At 37.4% G+C, this 22,202-nt stretch overlaps 1 protein-coding gene across 2 annotated transcripts in view; it reads left to right on the top strand.

The window, feature by feature from the left end:
• Usp24 (ubiquitin specific peptidase 24) overlaps window positions 1–22,202 on the top strand; it is a 127,302-nt gene that overhangs the window by 52,762 nt on the left and 52,338 nt on the right. For both annotated transcript variants that reach the window (XM_090334752.1, XM_090334753.1), the window contains 15 exons: window positions 996–1,136; window positions 1,557–1,610; window positions 2,477–2,592; window positions 5,764–5,830; window positions 5,958–6,068; window positions 6,698–6,796; window positions 6,894–7,067; window positions 7,303–7,388; window positions 7,557–7,650; window positions 8,761–8,916; window positions 14,640–14,737; window positions 16,824–16,919; window positions 17,029–17,257; window positions 18,199–18,358; window positions 19,726–19,881. In XM_090334752.1, coding sequence (XP_090190878.1) covers window positions 996–1,136; window positions 1,557–1,610; window positions 2,477–2,592; window positions 5,764–5,830; window positions 5,958–6,068; window positions 6,698–6,796; window positions 6,894–7,067; window positions 7,303–7,388; window positions 7,557–7,650; window positions 8,761–8,916; window positions 14,640–14,737; window positions 16,824–16,919; window positions 17,029–17,257; window positions 18,199–18,358; window positions 19,726–19,881 — 1,837 coding nt within the window. The remainder of the gene's footprint in view (window positions 1–995; window positions 1,137–1,556; window positions 1,611–2,476; window positions 2,593–5,763; window positions 5,831–5,957; window positions 6,069–6,697; window positions 6,797–6,893; window positions 7,068–7,302; window positions 7,389–7,556; window positions 7,651–8,760; window positions 8,917–14,639; window positions 14,738–16,823; window positions 16,920–17,028; window positions 17,258–18,198; window positions 18,359–19,725; window positions 19,882–22,202) is intronic.

Raw genomic sequence — 22,202 nt, forward strand, 5'->3', positions numbered from 1 at the left:
TAGAATATATATAGCTTATATTTACATGTGTCCTTAAAGAAATAAAAGGAACTCCAGACAAGAGTGGCTCATACCTGTAACCTAACCTACTCAGGAGGTTGAGAACTGAGCTTCTCGGTTTGAAGCCATCCTAGGCAAATGAATCCAAGACTCTGTAATCTCCAGGTATTTACCAAAACTCCAGAAGTAGAGGTATGGCTCAATAGAGTGCCATTCTTAAATAGAAAAGCCAATCGAAGGGGCTGGGAATTTGGCCTAGTGGTAGAATGCTTGCTTAGCTTGCAGGAAGACCCAGGTTCGATTCCTTGGAACCACATACATAGAAAAAAAAAAGCTGGAAGTGGTGCTCAGGCTCAAGTGGTAGAGCTCTAGCCTTGAAGAAAGCCCAAGGACAGTGCTCAGGCCCTGAGCTCAAGCCCAGGACTAGCAAAAAAAGAAAAAGAAAAGCCAATTGAGAATGCAAGGTCCTGAGTTCAAGCACTAATCCTGGTGATAAATGCAAAAGATAAGTCCCCTTGAGTTATGTCCTGGCTTCCTGAAGTGGTCAGAATATTTATAAATTCTGGTAAGCTCTGAATCCTACTATTTCTAACTTAGCTTTGGAAATGGCTAAGTTAAGATCATGAATTTGTAACTACTTCTAGCTTGATACTCTTTTGAAGAAAAACTCACAAAGATGCCTTCTCACTTCTTCATGGTTTTATATCAATAGCCTGTTTGGATAGATGTCTAGCTTGGGTTCAAGAAATGTCTAAAGAAACATTTCCATCCTTTCAAGGTTCTCATGGAGGTATCCATGGCTTCTGTGGGTAGATTTTTGTTTTAAAGTTTTATATCAGTTTAATAGTATTTTAATTTATAGCTAGCTCATTTCATAATTGAACTGAAGAATTTTAGAATCATAATGTAACAGAAAACTATCATCTATAGTTTTGTGATACTGCTTTGCTATATAACTTCATTTGCATGCAATTTTATGTTTTTATTTTAAACAGTATGTAGAAAAATTGGAATTGATAGGAATGGATTTCATTTGGAAAATTGCCATGGAATCACCTGATGAAGAAATTGCCAATGAGGCTATTCAGTTAATCATAAACTACAGTTACATTAATCTAAATCCTAGGTTAAAGAAAGTAAGTATCTAAGGAAAGAAGTTACTAATATACAAATATATTTTTATTGTTAAGTTCTACTCCTTGGTATATTCCTAAATTCACCTATTTATTTTGATGTTTTCTCCTTAGTAAAGGCCAAAACCTCATTTTAATTTCTATGTCTCCTTTCAAGATTCAGTATCTTGTTTTGTTTTTTCTTCTTACCTGTGTAGTTGCAAGTAATCTTTTCTTTATTAAGTAGCTGTACAAAGAAGTTACAATTCCATAATTCAGGTTATAAGTACAATGCTTCTTGGTCAGTGTCACCTTTCCTTCATTCTCTCTGACTTTACCCCTCCCACTCCTACTCCTACTTTTACATAGTTCATTTTTTACATAATGTGCATTAAATATAATGATCATCACATTTGTTCACCCTTCTTCCTTCTGTTCCTGTAGGATTCAGTGTCCTTACATAAGAAGTTTATTGCTGATTGCTATACAAGATTAGAAGTGAGTAATAAATTGTATTTAACCTATAAATTTAAATTTTTTCCTGTATACCTTAATTAATAATGTTGATGTTTGTGGCTAGATCCTATTGCAGAACTTACTGAAAGTACTTTATCGTACTATAAAAGTTCTATATTTTGGCATAAGGAGCAGACATTTGTCATGATGCCTCCATTGTGGAAATGTACTTTGTAGGAAATTTTTCCTTCTCACTCTTGCTGTTGCCCTCCCTCATTCTGCTTATCTCCACTTTAGGATGAAAGGAACTGTGTTCAGCAAAAGGTCTATATATTCCACATTACTTCACTCATAGCTGGTATTCTGTCACTTCTGCCACATTTCCAATTCCAGCATTCACATTTGTAGTAGAGTCTTTGCTTTTTTTTTTAAGCCAGAATTTTCTACAAGTACTTACTTCCTTTCTTGTTCTTCTTCATGTTTTAGTTTATATAATTGCTATTAAAGACCACAGCATTCAGTAGTCTTGAGTTGTGTTATCCATTGTTTAATACTATCTCATTTATTTTAACTGCCTTATGTCTAGTTAAATACTCATTTTCAGCTAAAAAAAATGTGCTTAACCTTTGTATCTAATAAGGAGTATTACAAAAGCATAACTTATTGACTGACCCAGAAGTCAATTAGGTAATCTTCCTAGTAATAAATATGTGCCTTTTAAGCTCTACAATGATGACTTTGTGTCATCAAAATTTCTTCTATAGTTCTCATGTGCCTTCCAATGATAGTTCAGTAATGTCCAGTGATGCTTTTCATTTTTACAACTAGAAGGAGTCCTGCTAGTACCTGGTTAGTATAAGGAGCTACAAATTATTGATCTGTAATCATTATATCATGTTTTATAATAGGCAGCCAGTTCAGCACTTGGTGGCCCCACTCTAACACATGCTGTGACCAGAGCAACAAAAATGCTTACAGCAACAGCCATGCCAACTGTAGCAACATCTGTTCAGTCCCCATATAGGTAAGTAGTTACAGAAGTGAAAGTAACTGACTCATACAACACCTGAATACTCTTCATATTCATTTGTTTCTCATGGTATGTCTCTTCCCCCATGAATATTTGTTACTTTTGGGTTTTCTTACTTTATATCGTAACATTTGTAACCACTCATATTTTGGAGATAGTAAGTTCCCCATCAGGTCCCCCCAATCTGTGTCTCAAAGCCCTATAGTTATCACCAGAACCACCTGAATATTTGCTCCTATAATTGTGTCTTGTAGAAATTTTTCCCATTGTTTTTATTTTATAATACTTTTATTCTGTGTAACATGAGTAGCTTACACTTTAGGATAGAATAAAGATGTATGATGTATACATTATGGGAAGAATAAACTAAAAATATTTACCTAAAATGGCTTTCTAAAATAATTTTTTATCCTCACATATTAAAACTTCAAGCTGACATCTCTTATTTGCATCACTATTTTTAGAGTTTTAAGATGTTATTAGTGAAATCTGAGTTTACTGTTTGCTTAACTTCTTTAAAGTGGAAAGAAAGAGTGAGGAGTGTTTTAAGAACTTATTAAGTTCTAGTGACTAAGATAGCCATGATGTTTTCTGAGCAGAATTCCATTTCTGATAGGCAATGCCAGTCTGATTCTCCAAAACCATGGTAGGCCTTAGAGAAAGGCTTGTGCTCTATGCATTGTTCTGCTGTTCTCTGGTGCTAGGACTTACATAGCACTGAGGGAGGGCCAGCTTTGTGTAGTGATAGTTAGGAACAGGGACAGTATCCTGGCTCATATTCTTATGTTTAAATCATTTAAAAAAATGAGTTGAAGGAAGTGGCACTATAGCTCAAGTGGTAGAGCACTAGCCTTGAGTTGAGGAACTCAGGAACAGTGCCCAGGCCCGGAATTCAAGCCCCACGACTGACTAACCACCCCCCCCCCCCAAAAAAAATGTGTTGCTGTGTTTGCTATGTTGCAGTACTGTGTTGCTGTATTACTGTGAGAGAAACAAACAATTCAAACTTCGCTTTTCTTTTTTTTCTTTTCTCTCTTTTTTTTTTCGTTTTTGCCAGGCTCAGGGTCTGAGCACTGTCCTTGAGCTTTCTCAAGGCTATAGCTCTACCACTTGAGCCACAGCACAACTTCCAGCTTTTTCTATGTATATGGTCCCAAGGAATTGAACCCGGGCCTTTATGCATGCTAAGCAAGCACTCTACCACTAGGCTAAACTCCTGGCCCCAAGGATTCACTTTTAAATGGCATAAGTAGTTACAGATAACATGTAGGATTTAGAACACTTGCATGTTTCTCCTATTCTCATGTTCTTGGAACAGAGTACTTCATTAAAAACTTCATCCTGGGTGCTAGTGGCTCATGCCTGTAATCCTTCCTGCTTTAGAGGCTGAGATCTGAGGATTGCATTTTGAAACCAGCCTGGGCAGGAAAGTCTGAGACTCCTATCACTACTCATAATAAGCCAGACATGGTGCCGTGGCTCAAGTGGTAGAGGGCTAACCTTGAGCAAAAGAAGCTGAGATAGCAACCAGGCCCAGAGTTCAAGCCCCAAGACCAGCCAAAAACATAGACTTCATTAAGAATTCTGTTACACAAGACAGTATGTTGGAATGAACTTTACAGCATGGGATGGAGTAGGCAGAGGGAGAGTGGAAGAAAAACATGGGAAGGAGTAACGATGTTCAGGAAGTACATACTCACTACCTTACTAATGTAACTGTAACCTCCTCTATACATTACCTTAACAAGAAAATAAAAGAAAAAAGAATTCCCTGTTACATATTTGTGAGATGTTCATTAGCAATTATTAGATAAATTATTCAGGATCTGTTGGGTTGAAATTTCAAACCTCCCTCTCTCTCCCTCTCTTCTCCCCCCCCCTTCTCTCTTTCTTTCTTTTTTTTTTAATGCCAGTCCTGGGGCTTGAACTCAGGGTCTGGGCACTGTCCTTGGACACTTTTTGCTCAAGGCTAGTGCCCTGCCACTTGAGCCACAGCAGCACTTCTGGCTTTTTCTGAGTATGTGGTACCAAAGAATCAAACCCAGGGCTTGTGCATGCTGGGTGAGCATTCTACCACTAGGCTATGCTCCCAGCCCCTCAAACTACTGTTTCTTGAAATGAGTGTGTACTTTTTTTTCTTCTGAATCACTTAATGTTTTGCTGACTGAAGAGGAAAAAGCACATTTTTTAAATTGTCTTATTACAGATTTTAAGTAGAGTTCATAAGAATGTATAATTTCACAGTTAAATTTCAACTAGAGGATTGTAGTTTATCTTACTTTAACATTTTTAAAAGAACTTTTTGATACTAAAAATCATTCCAGTTTAAGGGGGGAGGTGGAACCAGAATTACAGGTTCTAGAAGAATTTAGAACTCAAACATATTTATTATAGCTGTCAAAATGTATTTATTTATTTATTTTGCTGTGTACATTTTTTAAAATTGTATTTTATTGTCAGGGTAATGTATAGTGTCAAAATCTATTTAATTACATTGTTAATAACCTGGTTGTATTGAGGTTTGAACTCAGGGACTCAGACTTGCTCACTCACCTGGCACTCTACTAGTTATCCTTCAGTCCATCTTTATGCTAGTTAGTTGGAGATGCAGTCTTGCAGACTTTTCTGCCCCAGGTGGCTTTGAATATCATTCAGGTCGCAGCCTCCAAGTAGCTTAGAATTACAGGCCTGAACCACTGGCACCCAGCCAGATTTAATTTTCAAATAGCTTATCTACTGGTTTGTGTTTGTCTCCCACTTTTTCAAACAGCTCAGAACTTCGTCAGATTCCATGTGTTTACAGAATTTTGTGACATTTTGTTTGTTTAGTTAGGAGAGACAAACTCTTAATTATTACCTTGTCCTTGGTGGTTTGATAGTAGATAGATCTGGAGATGCAGGTCCTCTATTTCTGAAGCCATTGTTTGGAAAATAAAAGGAAGAAAGGAAATTTGGGAGGAGCAGGCCTTTCCTCCATGTTCTATGCTGTCAGTCAGTGAATCACCTCCTCATGGGGTAAAAGAGAAGTTTAATCTTTGCAGATTTCAGTTTTAACCATTGGCTAATAATTTATTATTGTTTTTGTGAAACAAAGCAGAATTGAGCAGAAATCAACAAATTATTTAAAACACATTTTAAAGTTTGTTGCTTTCCTTTAATCTGTAGATCCACAAAACTTGTGATAATTGAGAGATTACTGCTTCTGGCAGAACGCTATGTGATCACAATAGAGGTATGCATCGGTCTTTTATTTTTTTTTTAAACTAACCTCATCATTACCAGATAAGGTGTGTTAGGTGTATGTTTTTTGACATGTTTTATAATGGAATTATACATCTGATTTGCCTTTTTTTTTCAAGGATTTTTACTCTGTTCCACGAACTATTCTACCTCATGGCGCATCATTTCATGGACATATTTTAACTCTTAATGTTACGTATGAGTCTACCAAAGATAGTTTTACTGTAGAGGTAAGCTTACTTGAAGTTCTGCAGCCATTTTCATGGTTTATTGTTATTTTTGTAAAAACTGTGTTGCTGGAAGATAGCTGTACGAGTCATGGCTCTGTACCTGCAATGAAACTGAAGTACAAGGAGCTAAATGATATATGGATAACATAATAGCAAGTGATGATAGTATTGTAAAAAACAACAAAAAAAGTCTGGATAGCTTGGCAGAAGGTGATAGATATACATGTGCTATTTTAACTAAAGATAGGGCTCTGAGATGGTAACATTTGAGCAAAGATTTGAATAAAGTGACAGTAAATAAGTGGTGCTTATTTAGAACATGCCAGGCAAAGGGAACAGTAAGTACCAAAGCCTATAAGATGGTTGGCATAAATAGAGAACAGTGAGAAACGGAAGGAGTGGCAGGCATTGCAGCAAAGGAAGGGTTTGAGATTCCCCATCTCGAGTGATGGATTGGGAAGAGGATCAAGTGTAGAGCATTTAATGCTGGCTAAGGGAAACCTCACAAGTCAGGGCATCTCAGATTCTGCTGTGTTTCCAGGTTCTGAAATAATAAATTTGTAATAAGTGTTGTTTAAAAGAATAAATAAATGAATTCTTTCACAACTGTATTGGATTGCATTTTACAGGCTCACAGTAACGAAACAATAGGCAGTGTCCGGTGGAAGATAGCAAAGCAGTTGTGCTGTCCTGTGGATAATATACAGATATTTACAAACGATAGTCTGGTAGGTTTAATAATAGTAAACACTTTAGCCTGATGGGATACTTTCTTCTTGCCCTCTCAGTAATTAAAAACTACTTTTTTTTTTTTTCTTTTTGCAGCTGACAGTGAATAAAGATCAAAAGCTCCTCCACCAGCTGGGCTTTTCTGATGAGCAAGTACTTACAGTAAAGACCTCTGGCAGTGGGACCCCCTCTGGGAGCTCAGCAGACTCTTCAACCAGCTCTAGCAGCAGCAGCAGTGGAGTCTTTAGTTCATCATATGCCATGGAACAGGTACTAGAGGATCAGCCTTAATGGAGACACACATGTTTTCTCAGACAACTTAGGACTTCAAATTATATAATGAGGACTGTTGGCATTCAGGTGTGGGGAAAAGATGTAGAACTTACAGGCTTCTCAGTAGTGGTAGTGGCTAGTCTTTCAGCAGTAATATTTATATGGTGTGTAACTTCAGTTGTAACAAAATTCTTCAGTAAGTGTATGTTTATATTTTCCCTTTTTCCCTCAGGAGAAATCCTTACCTGGTGTAGTGATGGCTCTTGTGTGTAATGTCTTTGACATGCTCTACCAGCTTGCTAATCTGGAGGAGCCAAGGTAAATCTAAGTACTTGTGAAATGTGAGAGTTACTGAGGTTAATGAGCCAGGGAACACTCTTTACTTGAAGTGTATTTTAATATATATAACATACAAAATGACTTTGTTAATGTAACTGTGGTTTATATAAGAGAAATCAATATTTGACTCCCTCCCCCACCCCCCAGGATTACGCTACGAGTACGAAAGCTTTTGCTGTTGATACCTACTGATCCAGCCATTCAGGAAGCCCTTGACCAACTTGATTCTTTAGGCAGAAAGGTATGCATATCTAAAATAGATACTTGACTAGCATGGAAATTTTATGTCGTGATTCAGTAAAAACACAACCTGAAGTCGTCATTTTCTTTTGAAAAATACCATTGCCATAAATGTTGGCTTTTTAAATGTCTAGAATCAATAGTGAGATCAAATCTTAGAAGAGCATGGAATGTCATCTTATTTTCCTTCCTGCTTTATATGAGGAAATTGGAGCTCAAAGACATATTGTTAATGGTGAAGGGTCAGACTCCAGTTCTGATTCTGTTGAAATGTTTTTTTCTTTTCATAATGCATCTCTGGGCCTGATTATTGTTGAACTGTTTATATAAGTGAGTTTCTGGGGTTTTTTAACAAGTGACATTTAAAGTTTATTTTAGCTATACATGATATTGCATACCTGTAATCCCAGCAATGAAGAGGCAGAGGCAGAAAGATTTCAAGTTCAATTCCAAACTGTGTACCCAGTGGGGCTGTGTCTCAAAAGAAAAACAGGTATTGGGGACACAGCTCAGTGATAGAATGCCTGCCTAGATGTGAAAAGTTGGGTTTATCCCAAATTCCACCACAGAAAACAATAGTCAACTATTCAGTTTGCCTTAAGTTTATAAAGAAATTGTGTTTTAGCTATCATATTATTAAATTATCAGAATAAGTTCATTTATAACAAAGTTAATTTGAACTGAATTTTATATTCTGCATTTTAGTTATTGAAATTTAAATTAGCTTTTGGCCTAAGTATGAATTTTAGAAGAAACTAATATATTTATAAAGGATGTCACTAATGCTAGCTAAAAAGTAATTCTCAAGACAGTTGCTTTAGCAAGCCTACAGTTTAATTACCAATATTTAGTAGTATAAATTTTAAACATAAAATAGTTAAAATGACATTGTTGGTATTGATTAGATTACATTCTTAAACTCAAGTGTTACATTTGACTAATGTTGAACACAGTTATATGGTGAAGTTTGATGTTTTGCTAATAATTACAGAACTATGTGGCTTTATGACACTTAATTTTTTAGAAAACAATGTGACTTAAAGAGGAAAAGAATATGAGAACAAGCATATTAATTTGCACTTTTAAGGCATTTATATCTTTCTTCATTTAGAAAACATTACTTTCTGAAACAAGTTCTCAGTCTTCAAAATCTCCATCCCTCTCTTCAAAGCAACAGCATCAGCCCAGTGCCACTTCAATCCTAGAAAGTCTCTTTAGATCTTTTGCTCCAGGAATGTCCACCTTTAGAGTACTCTACAATCTGGAAGTAAGCTTTATTTGTTTTCATTTCATTTTGACAAATCCATTTTGTTTTTCAGATTTGTGCTATCAGATGTCTTAAATAAACAGAAAGAGTATGAAAATTAGTTTGGAGGAAAAATTGAAACTTTTGGCTTACTTATGCCTATAGTCACTGTTATACTTACAAACTAGCATCTTTATACATAATTAGGAAATTGTATATGTTAAATGTGTCCTATACTTTCCTTTGGAAGTTTTGAAGATATATGTATAGCATAATTATCTTTATCATTGACTAAGAAAATATATTATTTCAAGGCTTAAAAAAATCTGTTGAGGAATTAAAGCAAATAATATTTGAATTATTATTGGTCCATTCACATTGCTCTAATAAATTCTATAGACCAATGGACAGAGTTCTGGAGGCTGGGAAATCTAAGACCACGACAGCAGTAGATCTGGGGTCTGGTGAGGGCCTGCTTATTGATTCATAGACACCTGTCGTGCTGTGTCCACACTTGGCAGGAAGGGGACAAATGAGCTCTCAGAAGTCTTTCCTTTATAGCAGGGGCCGGGGTGGGGGGTGGGGGGAGGTGTCGAGGCTCAGATAGGGAAACAATACTGGAGATTAACTCAGCTCCTTATACTCAAGCTCTGCAGGTTTGGGATCTCTTTTTATAAGGGGACTAGTTCTATTTATGAAGGCCTTACCTTCATGACCTAATCATTTCCCAAAGGCCCCCACTCCCCAGTATCCCCACCCCCTGTCTCCCCCCCCACCCACCAATTTCAAGGAGGTAACAGTCTGTAGCCACTAACCATGTCCCTGGAAGTAGCCTTAAATTAATAGACTTACTATACTTTAGAAAACATTTCCTACTTGTTTACTATGTACAAGTCATTGTGGTAGTTAAAGGGTCAAAAGTTGAAAAGACAAATATTTGCTCCTATATCTTATTAGTAAGACATATAGGAGGAGTCTTTAAAGTATATCGGTATAAACATTTCTGCTCTTGGAAAATGATGAGTCAGATCCTCCTAGCACTTTAGTCATGTAGAAAATAAAACCCTAAATGAGTTTTGCTTGTCCCTAGGGAGTTATATCCAGGTAGGTAATTATTTAAAGAATCCATACCAGTATTTTAGCAGCTTTAATTGTATCTTAAATCTTAACTAGATATCACATGTCTTATTTATTTTTTTGGTTGGTTGGTCATGAGACTTGAACTCTAGGTTGGTGTGCACTGTCCCTGAGCTCCTCAGCTCATGGCTACCCCTCTACTTTTGAGCCACAGCACCACAGTTTTCTGGAGGTTAATTGGAGATAAGTCTCACAGACTTTCCTGCCCCGCTGATTTGAACCATGATCCTCAGATTCAGCCTCCTGAGTAGCTAGGATTATAGGCATGAGCCACTGGCCCCCAGCTACATATATATCATGTTTTTCTAAATATAATTGGTAAGAGGGCACCTACATCATTCTTGAGTTTCATTTCATATGACAATCTAATTTAAAATGGGTAATTATGCTCTTTATATTGTGTATATTTACCTTAAAGAAGTCATTCTTGTGGGAAAAAAAACTAGATGGAAAAGATATTCAGTAAATATAAATCTGTCTTTATAATTTTGATATTAATAATGATGTAGAATATTCCAAACAAAAAATTGCCTAGAAATATTTGGCTAACTTGAGCTTATCTTACAATTACTACTATTAATGTTACATTTATCATTTGCTTTTGAATGATTGTCTCCAAAAAATTAAGATATATAATTCTAGGCAAAAAGAGCAATGCAGATACAATACCAGACTTCAAACTCTACTATAGAGCCATAATAATAAAAACAGCATGGTATTGGCACAAAAATAGACCAGAAGATCAGTGGAACAGAAGATCCAGAAGTAAAACCAATACCTAGAATCAACTTGTATTTGACAAAGGAGCCAAAGATATACAGTAGAACAAACACAGCCTATTCAATTATTGGCGCTGGAAAAACTGGGCAGCCACATGCAGAAAACTAAAAATTGACCCTAGCCTTTCACCATGCACAAGCATTAACTCAAAATGGATCAAAGACCTAAATATCAGACCTAAAACCTTGAAACTGCTCCAAGATAAGAGTTGGAGAGACACTGGAACACATAGGTACAGGCAAAAACTTCCTGAGCAGAGTCCCAGGGTCACAACAGATTGGAAAGAGACTCGATAAAAATAAAAAGTTTCTGCACAGATAAAAGCATAGCCAGTAAAGTAAAAGCCAACCAACTGGGAAAAGATATTTACCAATAATACATCAGACAAATGCTTAATATCCAGTATCTGCAGGGAACTCAAGAAACGAATCTCCCCTCATCCCCCAAACCCAACAAACCAATCACTAAATGGGCAAGGGAACTAAAGAGAGACTTATCAAAAGAAGAGGTTAAAATGGCAGAAAAGCAGATGAGAAAATGCTCATCATCCATGGTCATAAAGGAAATGCAAATAAAAACATCCCTAATTAGAGATTCCCTCCTTGAATACTTGTTTGTTAAACTTGTCATTTAAAATATAATGTAAAAATCAACATTAATAAATTCTTTTAAAAAAAAAAATCCCTAAGATACCACCTTACTCCAATTAGAATGGCCAAGATTCTGAACTCAAACAATGACAGATGCTGGTGGGATTGTGGTGAAAAAGGAACCCTACTGCACTCCTGGTGGGAATGTAAACAAGTTCAGCCACTCTGGAAAGCAATGTGGAGGTTTCTTAAAAACTGAAAATTGACCTTCCCTACGATCCTGCCATACCACTCCTGGGCATCTATCCTGAATGCTATAACCCAAGATATGATAAGGACACCTGCTCAGCTATGTTTATCTCTGCACTATTCAAAAATAGCCAGGCGATAAAAATAACCCAGATGCCCTGCTGCAAATGAATGGGTACAGAAAATGTGATACACACACACACACACACACACACACACACACACACACACAGTGGAATTCTACATAGCCAACAGACAAGATAAAATAATGGCATTCCCAGGGAAGTGGATGAATCTAGAGCAAATCGTTTAGTTTAGGCTCATGGTATCCTTAATATGTGGCTATTAGATCCAAACAGTACAAGAGCAATGACTCAATATTTGCATACCCAATGCTATGGACATGGTATTGGAAATATAAACAAAACTACATAGACAAAAATTTATGACTCTATAGACATGTTTTATTACATAGATTAATATGTACAAACCATTATAGATTAATATGACGTACAAACCCTCAGCCTAATTTTAATTATGGTCTAAAATCTAAGTGCCAGTGATTGTATATAGAGATTCCCTTCTTGAATACTTGTACATGTCATTTGAAATATGATGTAAAAATCAATGTCAATAAATTCTTTAATAAAAAATTAAGATATAATCCTGCCCCCACCAATAGGAACAGCTAAAGAAACAATAGTAAAACAAATGTGGGTAGCTTGTCTTGAGCCATATTTTAGATATAAAACATTGTAGTAAGTGGATACCAGTGGCGCACACCTATGATCCTAGCTACTCAGAGGATGAGATCTTAGTTTTGGGGTTTTTTTTTGAGATCTTAGTTTTGAGGTTCAGAGCCTCCACAGGCCAGAAACTCCACGAGACTCTTAACCACCAAGTGGTAAAATACTAGCTTTGAGCAAAAAAGATTTGAGACAGTGCTCAGGCCCTGAATTCAAGGTCTGTGGATGGGTAGGTAGGGGGGAAAGAGACTAGCAATAAAATATCAACAATATCCTTTTAGGACTGTAGAGTAACTGAATTGCTTTAACAAGTGTATTTTGCTTTAGATATACAAAATATTTTGAAAACTTTTACCAAAGTACTTGGGCTTTTTTTTTTTTTAACTATTTAGATGGTTAATTTCCTTTTCTTGTATTTGCTCATTCCCTTAAGTTTGCCCACCAAAAAATACTTCAAAATAGATATTCCAAGCAGATATTCCTGAGAGCCTATAGTCACTAAATCATTGTTCCTTAAGCATGAGGAGTATGATCATGTAAATGCAGAGCTGAGTGAGCACAGGAAGGAAGGGAAGAGCAGAGGGCCCCCTTCTTCCACATAGAACTCATCCTGAGACTGAGTACTCTTTCCCAATGACCACCCTAGGAATACAACATCTCTAACATATAGAAAATCCAGATTTAAAAACCCAAGTTATAATCACAGAAGCAGATATTTTTTAGACTAGAAAAGGATCTTGCACTATATACTGTAGTAGTAAGAGATTTTTAAATCATAATGAATCTATTGATTCTGGAGCACATGACTTTAAACCTATATCTTACATAATCTGAGCATTCCTGTGGTGAATCTCATAATCCCCCTTTAGTTGATGGGAGAACTGGTAAGAAGATCTCTGATCTCTCTCCTAAATTTTTAGCTTTACTATAGTATGATTGTGTGACAGAGATTCTCTAATTCACCGCAATATTTGGTTAAGCTTTTCTTTACTGGCTTTTTTTTTTTTCTGTTGGTTTTGTTTTGTTTTGTTTTGTTGGTCGTGGGATTTGGAATTCTGGGTCTGGACGTTGTCCCTGAGCTCTTCAACTAAGGCTACCACTCTATCCCTTGAGCCACAGGGCCATTTCTGGTTTCTGGTGGACTTTGGTGCCTGGGCTGGCTTTGAACTGTGATCCTCAGGTCTCAGCCTCCTGAGTAGCTATGATTACAGGAGTGAGCCACCACTCCTGGCAGTTAAACTTTTCTTTAGGCATTGCATTTGTCAGAAAGGGGCTTCGATATTAGTCTGAGTCACTTGCAGAATTTAATTCGCTCCCCCCCCCACCCCCACCATCGGTTGTGGAGCTTGAACTCTGGGCCTAGGTGTTGTCCCTGAGTTCTTCAGCTCAGTGCTAGTGCTCTACCACTTGAGCCACGGCACCATTTCTGGTTTTCTGGCAGTTTAATTGGCAATAAGAGCCTCACAGATTTTCATGCCCAGGCTGGCTTTGAAATGAGATCTTCAGATCTCGGCCTCCTGAGTAGCTAGGCTTACAGGTGTGAGCTACCAGTGCCTGGCCCCAGAATTTAATTCTAATCATATGACTGAGCAGGTGTCAGTCTTTGCTCTCAGTCCTCTCATCTGCAGAGTAAATTACATGTGCATTGTAATTAACTCAGTGAACTGAGCTAGTTTCATAAGAGAGCTTATAGGGGACTATTATCTAAAATCAGTTTTTGTACTACTTGTTTATTTTGCCATACTAGAATTTGAACTCAGGTCTCCTGCTTGCATGGCTTGCTGGCTTGGCTGTGCTCTGCCACTTGGGCCATACTTCCAGTCCTGCTTTTTGATAGTTAATTGGAGGTAAGAGTCTTGAGTTTTCTGCCTAGGCTGGCTCTTTCAAACTACAATTGTCCAGATCCAGATTTCAGCTTCCTGAGCACTTTTTTTTTTTTTTAAAGCACATCTAGTATATCACATAAAATGCTCTAAACTTGAAGGTCAGTGACTTTCACATTTGTGGGTTTCATGAAAAGATAAATTATGGGAGCTTTCTTTACAAGAGAAACACTTTTAAACAGGTATGAAAGGTATGATTATCTTGTGAATTTATTATCTTAATAGTTTATATACTTCTAGAGAACCAGCATATGACATTTAAAGAAATTGTTGCTTGAGTTATCTAATGTTTTATTTAGTAAAGGAGTAATTTTCAGAGCAAATGTTGAGTTAATTAATTATGCTTGTTTATCTCCTAGGTTCTAAGTTCTAAACTCATGCCAACAGCTGATGATGACATGGCAAGAAGCTGTGCAAAATCCTTCTGTGAAAACTTCCTGAGAGCAGGAGGTTTGAGGTACCTGTTTTGATGAATATACATGTATTTGTATTAATTTCTCCTAGGAGCCTTAGCTCCTTCTACTGGTAGTATGTGAACTATGTGCTAAGAGAGTAACTAGAAGGAATAGTGCTTTAATCCATTGGTATATTTCAGTTTATTTTATGACTTTTTCTTGAAAACTTTACAGAAGCATTTATCTTTCCCTTCTGGTGGTGGTGGAATTCTTAAGAAGAATTGAAGTTGGGAGCCCCTATCTGTTTCTTTTAAGTCTGTCACTAGTTTTGAAGTAAGATGAATTGATTCACAGTAAATATTGCATAAGGCATTATCCACTGTGTACAGGGATAAATTAGGACATAGGTTTAATGAAAGGAAGAAAACAGCTGTCTTGACAGATAATTAGGTATTAAACAGAGGCCTATTTTTTTTTAAGTATTGGGGAAAGGAAGTCAAGAAAGTACTGCTGTAACTCCAGATACTTGGGAGACAGATATCAAGAGGATCTTGGTTTGAAGAAAGCTTGGGAAAAAGTTTATGAAATCTCATCTCAACAAATAAGCCAAATGTCATAGTACACATCTGTAATCCCTACTATGTAGGAGAATCATGACTTGACCCCAGCCTTGGCCAGAAGAGTCTAAATAAAAAAATCCAAAAGAATGCTAGCAGTATGACAAGTGGTAGAGCTCTTACCTAGCAAGCACAGGCCCTAAGTCCAGAGAATAACCAGTTTCACCAAAAGAGAAAAGAAAGTAATGGCTGAATCTCCTGGGGTGATTCAGAAATGCTTCAGGCAAGTGACTGTTGAGCTGGGAATTGTGGAGTAAAAATTCCTGGGTAGATAAGAGAAAGAGTCTTCTGAGCAGGGACAGTGCAGGAGCTGCATCAGCTGTTGAACCAGTGAATTGTAAAGGAGGGAAACAGAGAATGGTCCTCTAGATTAGAAGGAGTAAAGGCTACCTTGGAGCTTGAGCAGAGGACAGTTGTAAGACTCCTGTATGGAGGTTAAAGCAGGGAAGAGAAGCTGAACAGGGATCAGAGAAGTTGAAGGAGATGGCAAACAGAATAGTGATGACTAAAAGAATTCTCAAGTAAAGTGGAAGGTGTGGTATACTATTGTTTTGTTATCGATTCAGTAGTTTCAGTGTGTTCTTAGCAAAAGTTATTTCAAATTATCCTGCCATCTACTTTTGTGATATAATGAAGGTATGTGGATGGTTTGTGCATACTGGTTCATGTACTAGGCATTGTTTTAAGTACTAGCAACAGAGTAGTGAATACATTAAACAAAATCAATGTCTCCATGAAGCTTGTAAGCTAGAGAAGAAGGCAAACAGCAAACTTTTGACAAAACTATTTCAGAACTGGAGAGAAATAAACAAAAGAAGTTAGGTTGGAGATAGTTCTTGTTTTTAAATAAACAGATAAGGCTTCACGGGTGGGAATGAAGGAGATGATACAGATACTAGAGATGCCAGCAGCAGTTCTCCAGATAGCATGTACTTCACCAGGTACTTATAGAAGCCACAGGAAGCCAGGGCATGTGGCCAACGGAACAAAGTAGAGGACTGGGACATGAAGTTACACAGAAAGTTAAAGTTATCACTTTACAAAGTGCTACTGTGTTGACTGTCTTTTCTGTGTAAGAAGCCATTGAAGGATTTTTATGCAAAAGAGTACTGTGATCAGGCTTAGATTTTAAAAGGATCATTTTGGTTGATCTGAGGAGCAAGAACAGAGAACACTTTGCACTAATGTAGAGTGTGTTGACTGAAAAACAACCTGAACTGCATAATTCATACCAACTCTTGGTATATATTTAAATCTATAGTGTTACTAATGCCAATGTAGTGATTGTTCTGTAATTGAAACCATTTAGTGAGAAGAATTGCTATCTAAACACTCTAAATTGAGTGTCTTTTTTTCCTAAGCCAAAAGTCTAATAGACTAGGAAATTGTATTTATCATAGGATATCTATCATAACATATACAGTTTACTTACATTCAAGAAATCTTGCAGAAATTTAGTATCCAGAAACATTTGTGAATATTTCATACGAAAATCTTATCTTTGATGTGTTACTTTCTTTCTCCATTCAAGTTTGGTTGTAAATGTCATGCAGAGGGATTCCATCCCCTCAGAAGTAGACTATGAGACAAGACAGGGTGTTTATTCCATCTGTCTACAACTTGCAAGGTATGAAAATGTACATTAGTCTTGCTGGGCAATGCTTTATTTTTCTTCCCAAATTATGTTTTAGATAGTTTGAAATTACCTTGAGTAAGACTAGCTTTTTCTTGTTAAGATTTTTACTTGTTGGACAAACAATGCCCACATTATTAGATGAAGACCTCACCAAAGATGGCATCGAAGCACTTTCTTCTCGTCCATTCCGAAATGTTAGCCGGCAGACAAGCAGACAGATGTCCTTATGTGGTACCCCAGAAAAATCATCCTACCGGCAATTGTCAGTGTCCGATAGATCCTCTATCAGGGTTGAGGAAATCATCCCTGCTGCTCGGGTGGCAATACAAGTAAGTGATAGGTATATTCGAGAAGTATGAATACCTCCTACTTAGAGGGAGCTGCTTGGGGAGGGAATGGTATGGATATAAAAATGATAAAGATTGCTCTCAAGGAATTTATAGCGAGAGACACCCTTGTTATAGAAGGAACTGTATCAGGGTTGCAGGGGTCAAGTATAAAATTAGAAGACCCTTGCAGAAAATGGATCATTTCCTTTGCCTGTGCTAGGGGTGATTTCATGTTGGAGGTGGCAGCTGAACCAACTCTTGAAGAGTAGAGAGAGATTGGATTTGAAAGTTAGAGAGATTTAGAGATTTGGAGAGAGGAGATTTGTTCAAACAAGTGAGAGAGAACAAAGTCAGGAGAAAAAAAAATGGCTTATATGAGAAGTCACCAAATCATTTAGTAGCCAAAATATAAAAGGGAAACTAAACTACTAAAACCAAAGTGACCAAGAACCCAGAGATTTTCAGTCTCTTGTAATATAGATTACAGAAATAGTGAAAGTCTGTAAACTTCCCGTTTTGTCTCTAGATGATCTGGGAGGGAAAAGTATGCTGCAGGTGTTCTGCCATGATCACGAGCTCCTTTTGCTTTAGTTATTTTCCAGATAGGTCTCATTTTTGCCTGGAGTCAGCCTTAGCTCACAGTCATCCTATGTCTCCCATGTAACTGGAATCGCAGGCATACCCAGCCATAATGACTTGTTGGTTGAGATTGGGGTTCAATTCCTTGGTACCACATACATAGAAAAAGGGCCAAAAGTGGTGTTGTTGCTCAAGTGGTAGAGCTATCGCCTTGAAAAATCTCAAGGACAAGTGCCCCGGCCATAAGTTCAAGACCCAGGACTGGCAGGGGAAAAAAAAAAGAGAAGGTGGTAGAAGTCAGTGGAATATGTTTTGGACCAATATTGCCTTTTCTCCTAATGCTCTCTCCACGCTTACTTTAGACTATGGAAGTGAGTGATTTCACTTCTACTGTGGCATGTTTCATGAGATTGTCATGGGCTGCAGCTGCAGGACGACTTGACCTTGTTGGGAGTAGCCAACCAATTAAAGAAAGTAATTCTCTGTTCCCTGCTGGAATTCGAAACAGACTCAGCAGTTCAGGTACTGAACCACTAAAAGTGGCAAGGAAGAAGCAGCTATAAGACTTATATGTATGTGTGTAGATTTGGTAGAGCCTTTTTAAGCATGAGAAAAAAAAATCATGATACTATATATGTCCTCCGTAATTTAACAAAGAGAGAGAGAAACACTTATAAACCCATAGAATTAGTGGGAAATCAAGTCTAGCTGTTTTCAGCTTTACCATAATTTTTTTTCTTTTTCTTTTTTCTTTGTTTTTTTTTTTTATTATTGAAGTAATGGAGGGGTTACAGTTACATTCACCAGATAGTGAGTGCATTACTTCTCACACATTGATACCCCTTCTTATGTTTTTATCTACATTTCCTTCTCCCCACCCCTTCCCAAAGCTTTGATCTCGGAAATAGTTCTTTAGCTTTTTTATGCTGCCTTAGTTCTTAATATACTTGTTTTTTTCTGATCTGGGAAACAGTTCTTTAGCTTTTTTATGCTGCTTTAGTTCTTAATATACTTGTTTTTTTCTGTATGTGTTTGTAAATACATTTGTAATAAAAGTTTCTAAAATTTCCAAGAATGCCAGTGGCCTGTAATCTTAGCTACTCAGAAGGCTGAGATCAAGGGTTGTGGTTCAAAGCCAGCCTGGGCATGTATGCACACACATCTAAAATAATAAAAGGTAGAAATGTTCACAGTGTATGATATTTTTCTGTGCATATGACACGAAATCAAGTTATAAGTTATAGAACATTTCTGATATCCCTAGGAAATTATCTCATGTTCCCAAATTGTACTATTCTTTCTTATACCATTTGAAATTAGGTCTGTCTTATAAACCCATGGTGCAGATGAACGTTGAAAATATTTGATAGTATTTGGAAGGCAGCTATGCTTGCCACTATACCACCGGTGCTGACAAGTTTTGATAGTATTTGGACTTGAACTTAGGAACTCTCCTTAAGTAAGTGTTCTGCCATGATCACAAGCTCCTTTGCTTTAGTTATTTTCCAGATAGGTCTCATTTTTGCCTGGAGTCAGCCTTAGATCACAGTCATCCTATATCTCTTGTGTAACTGGAATCACAGGCATACCCAGCCACAATGACTTGTTGGTTGAGATGAGGTAATGCTGAGTTTTTATCTAGGCGAGTTTCTTCTTGATCCATCTCCCATGTAACTGGAATTACAGGTGTGTTCTACCATGCCTGGCTATAAACCATTTTGAATTCTGAAAAATGTGTTTTTAAGGGTAAATCATTTTTATTTGGAATATAGTGATAAAATCTTGATAGTTAGAAAAAAAAAAAAACAAGGCTTTCTCAAAGGATTCTGGGCCATATGGATTCCAGTTCTTGTAAGTTCCACAGTAAACTTGTCCTTGTCTACTTCTAGGAAGCAATTGCAGTTCTGGAAGTGAAGGAGAGCCAATTGCCCTGCATGCAGGAATCTGTGTCCGACAGCAGTCTGTGTCGACCAAAGACTCACTGATTGCTGGGGAAGCCTTGTCTCTTCTTGTGACATGCCTACAGCTCCGAAGCCAGCAACTGGGTAGGGAGATTTTGTTTGCAGTTCATTTCTTACAGGGACTGGTTGGGTTTGTGTTAGGAAACGTTAGGTTACGTTTCTTCATAGATAAGTAATGGAGGTAGGGTTGGTGTGTGGAGCAGATATAGATATATATAGATATATATATATATAGATATATAGATATGGCAGGATACTCATGCTGAAAAAGTGTGAGTTCCATCTATATACAGGGTTTACAGAAGTACATGAAGGATACATTTGTCTTGTGGGAGCATTCTGTCTTTCTGTCTAGGAATTCAAACACCCCAGATTACTGGTTTAAAAATTATGTAATTAGAATTATACATCAGTTCTTGATAGTGAATCTGCCAGTAGAGACTATGAAACTTGCCAGATGCTAGTGGTTCATGGCTATTTATCCTAGGTACTCAGTAGGCTGAGATCTCGAAGGTCGCAGTTTGAAATTGGCCCAGGAAGAAAGTTGGCAAGACTTATCTTCCAATAATGTAGCACAAAAATCAAGGTTGGAGGCATAGCTCAAATGGTAACATGCCAGCTGAGCAAGGTTACAGCCTTGAGTTCAGACCCTGGTACCACCAAAAAAAAAAGAAAGAAAGACAGACTGAACATTAGGGTTAGCCTTTATATCTTCATTGTTGGCTTTGGGAAAGCAAGGCTGATACTAACCTTTAACATTAGAGTAGTCAGAGCTCACTCCCTCTTCATTTCTGCTCTGGCTGTACTCATGGTCTTGGTGTTCCCCCTCCTATTTCACGGTCTTGGATTCCATCTACTTGCGAACACTTGATGGTCTTCATCCTACTGTAATTTTGTGACCTCACTACCTTGAGATCTAGTAGATACCTGAAACTGAACTACTCATCTTGCCTCTCACACTCATGAGGTTTCCCAAAGTAAGGGTAGTTCCCCCTTACCTCCTCTATGTACTTTGGCTGCCAGCCTTTGAGTAACTTTTTTTAAAATGTATTTTATTGTCAGGGTAATGTATAGAAGGATTACAGTTACATTTGTCAGGTCATGGATATATTACTTCTCAAACATTGATACCTCTTTGCATGTTTTTGTTCCTCTTTCCCTCACCTCACTCCCTCCTAATCATTTTGGTTTTCCCCCTTTTTTTTTTTGCTAGTCCTGGGGCTTGAACTCAGGACCTGGGTACTGTCCCTGAGCTTTTGAGCCACAGTACCACTTCTGGTTTTTCTATATATGTGGTACTGAAAAATTGAAGCCACCTCTTCGTGCATGCTAGGCAAACATTCTACCACTAAAGCATCCGTTGGAGTAACTTTTGATGGCTGTAGTCCTACTTTTCTTCTGATCTGTCAGCACATCCTTCTTCTAGCTGTATCTATATTCCTGTCCTTCATGTCCATCCACACTTTCCCTACCAGCAGTCTTCCTAAGATTGTAATAATAGTACCCTAACTAGTGTCCCTTCCCTGTCCTGGCAGTTGATTCTGTACACAGTAAGCAAAGAAGACTGTCCAGCATGAAGTCAGATTGGGTAACTTCTCTTTGAAAACTTTCCAGGCTTCTCAGTTCTCTCAGACTAAAATCCAAATCTTCATTAAGGCCTAAGGGCCCGACCCAATCACATCCCCAGACATTCTGTGCTTTCTCTTCCTTCTTCCTCCTCAATAATAGACTCCTTGCTATTCTCCAACACCCAAAACACATTTTCTCTCAGGCCCGATAAACTGGCTGTTCCCTTGTTCGGGTATTTTCTTTCCTCATCCTTATAGCTCTTCTCTTCCTCATCTTCTATGAGCCTTTGTTTAAATATCATGGTGAGATAGTTCCCTAACCAATTTCCAAAAAAAGATGTAACCTTCCCTTTGCCCTAGTTTTACTCAAACCCCATCCTTTATTTTCTTACATCATTTATCTCTCCATGACATGGAATAGAATTCACTCATTTATCATGTTATTGTCATCATCCCCTCTGCATCTAGATTTTTAGCTCTACAAAGACAGAGACTTCTGTTGTTCAGTTCCCTACTGAATTTCCCTAGCACTCAAACATTGCCTGATATGTAACAGGTCCTTAATAAATAAGTAGTCAGAAATGATGTTTTAGAAACTAATACCTAGGAACCGCCTTCTTAGCTATTACTACCACCTGCAGAATTCCAGTTGTGTAGATTTGGTGATCATGATGTATTTTTAGAACAGCGTTTTAATATATAAACCAAAGGTAAAGATAACCAAGATAAACAGAGAATCAGCTAGACATTTATGAAACATTAAAATTGTATCTGAAAGGATTTTATGTGAATAAGAATGGTCTTGGCATTATGTATAGAAAGTATAACATGTTGGGC

The sequence above is a fragment of the Megascapheus bottae genome, chromosome 6, assembly GCF_031878675.1.
Source record: "Megascapheus bottae isolate mThoBot1 chromosome 6, mThoBot2.hap1, whole genome shotgun sequence".
Lineage (NCBI taxonomy): Eukaryota > Metazoa > Chordata > Mammalia > Rodentia > Geomyidae > Megascapheus > Megascapheus bottae.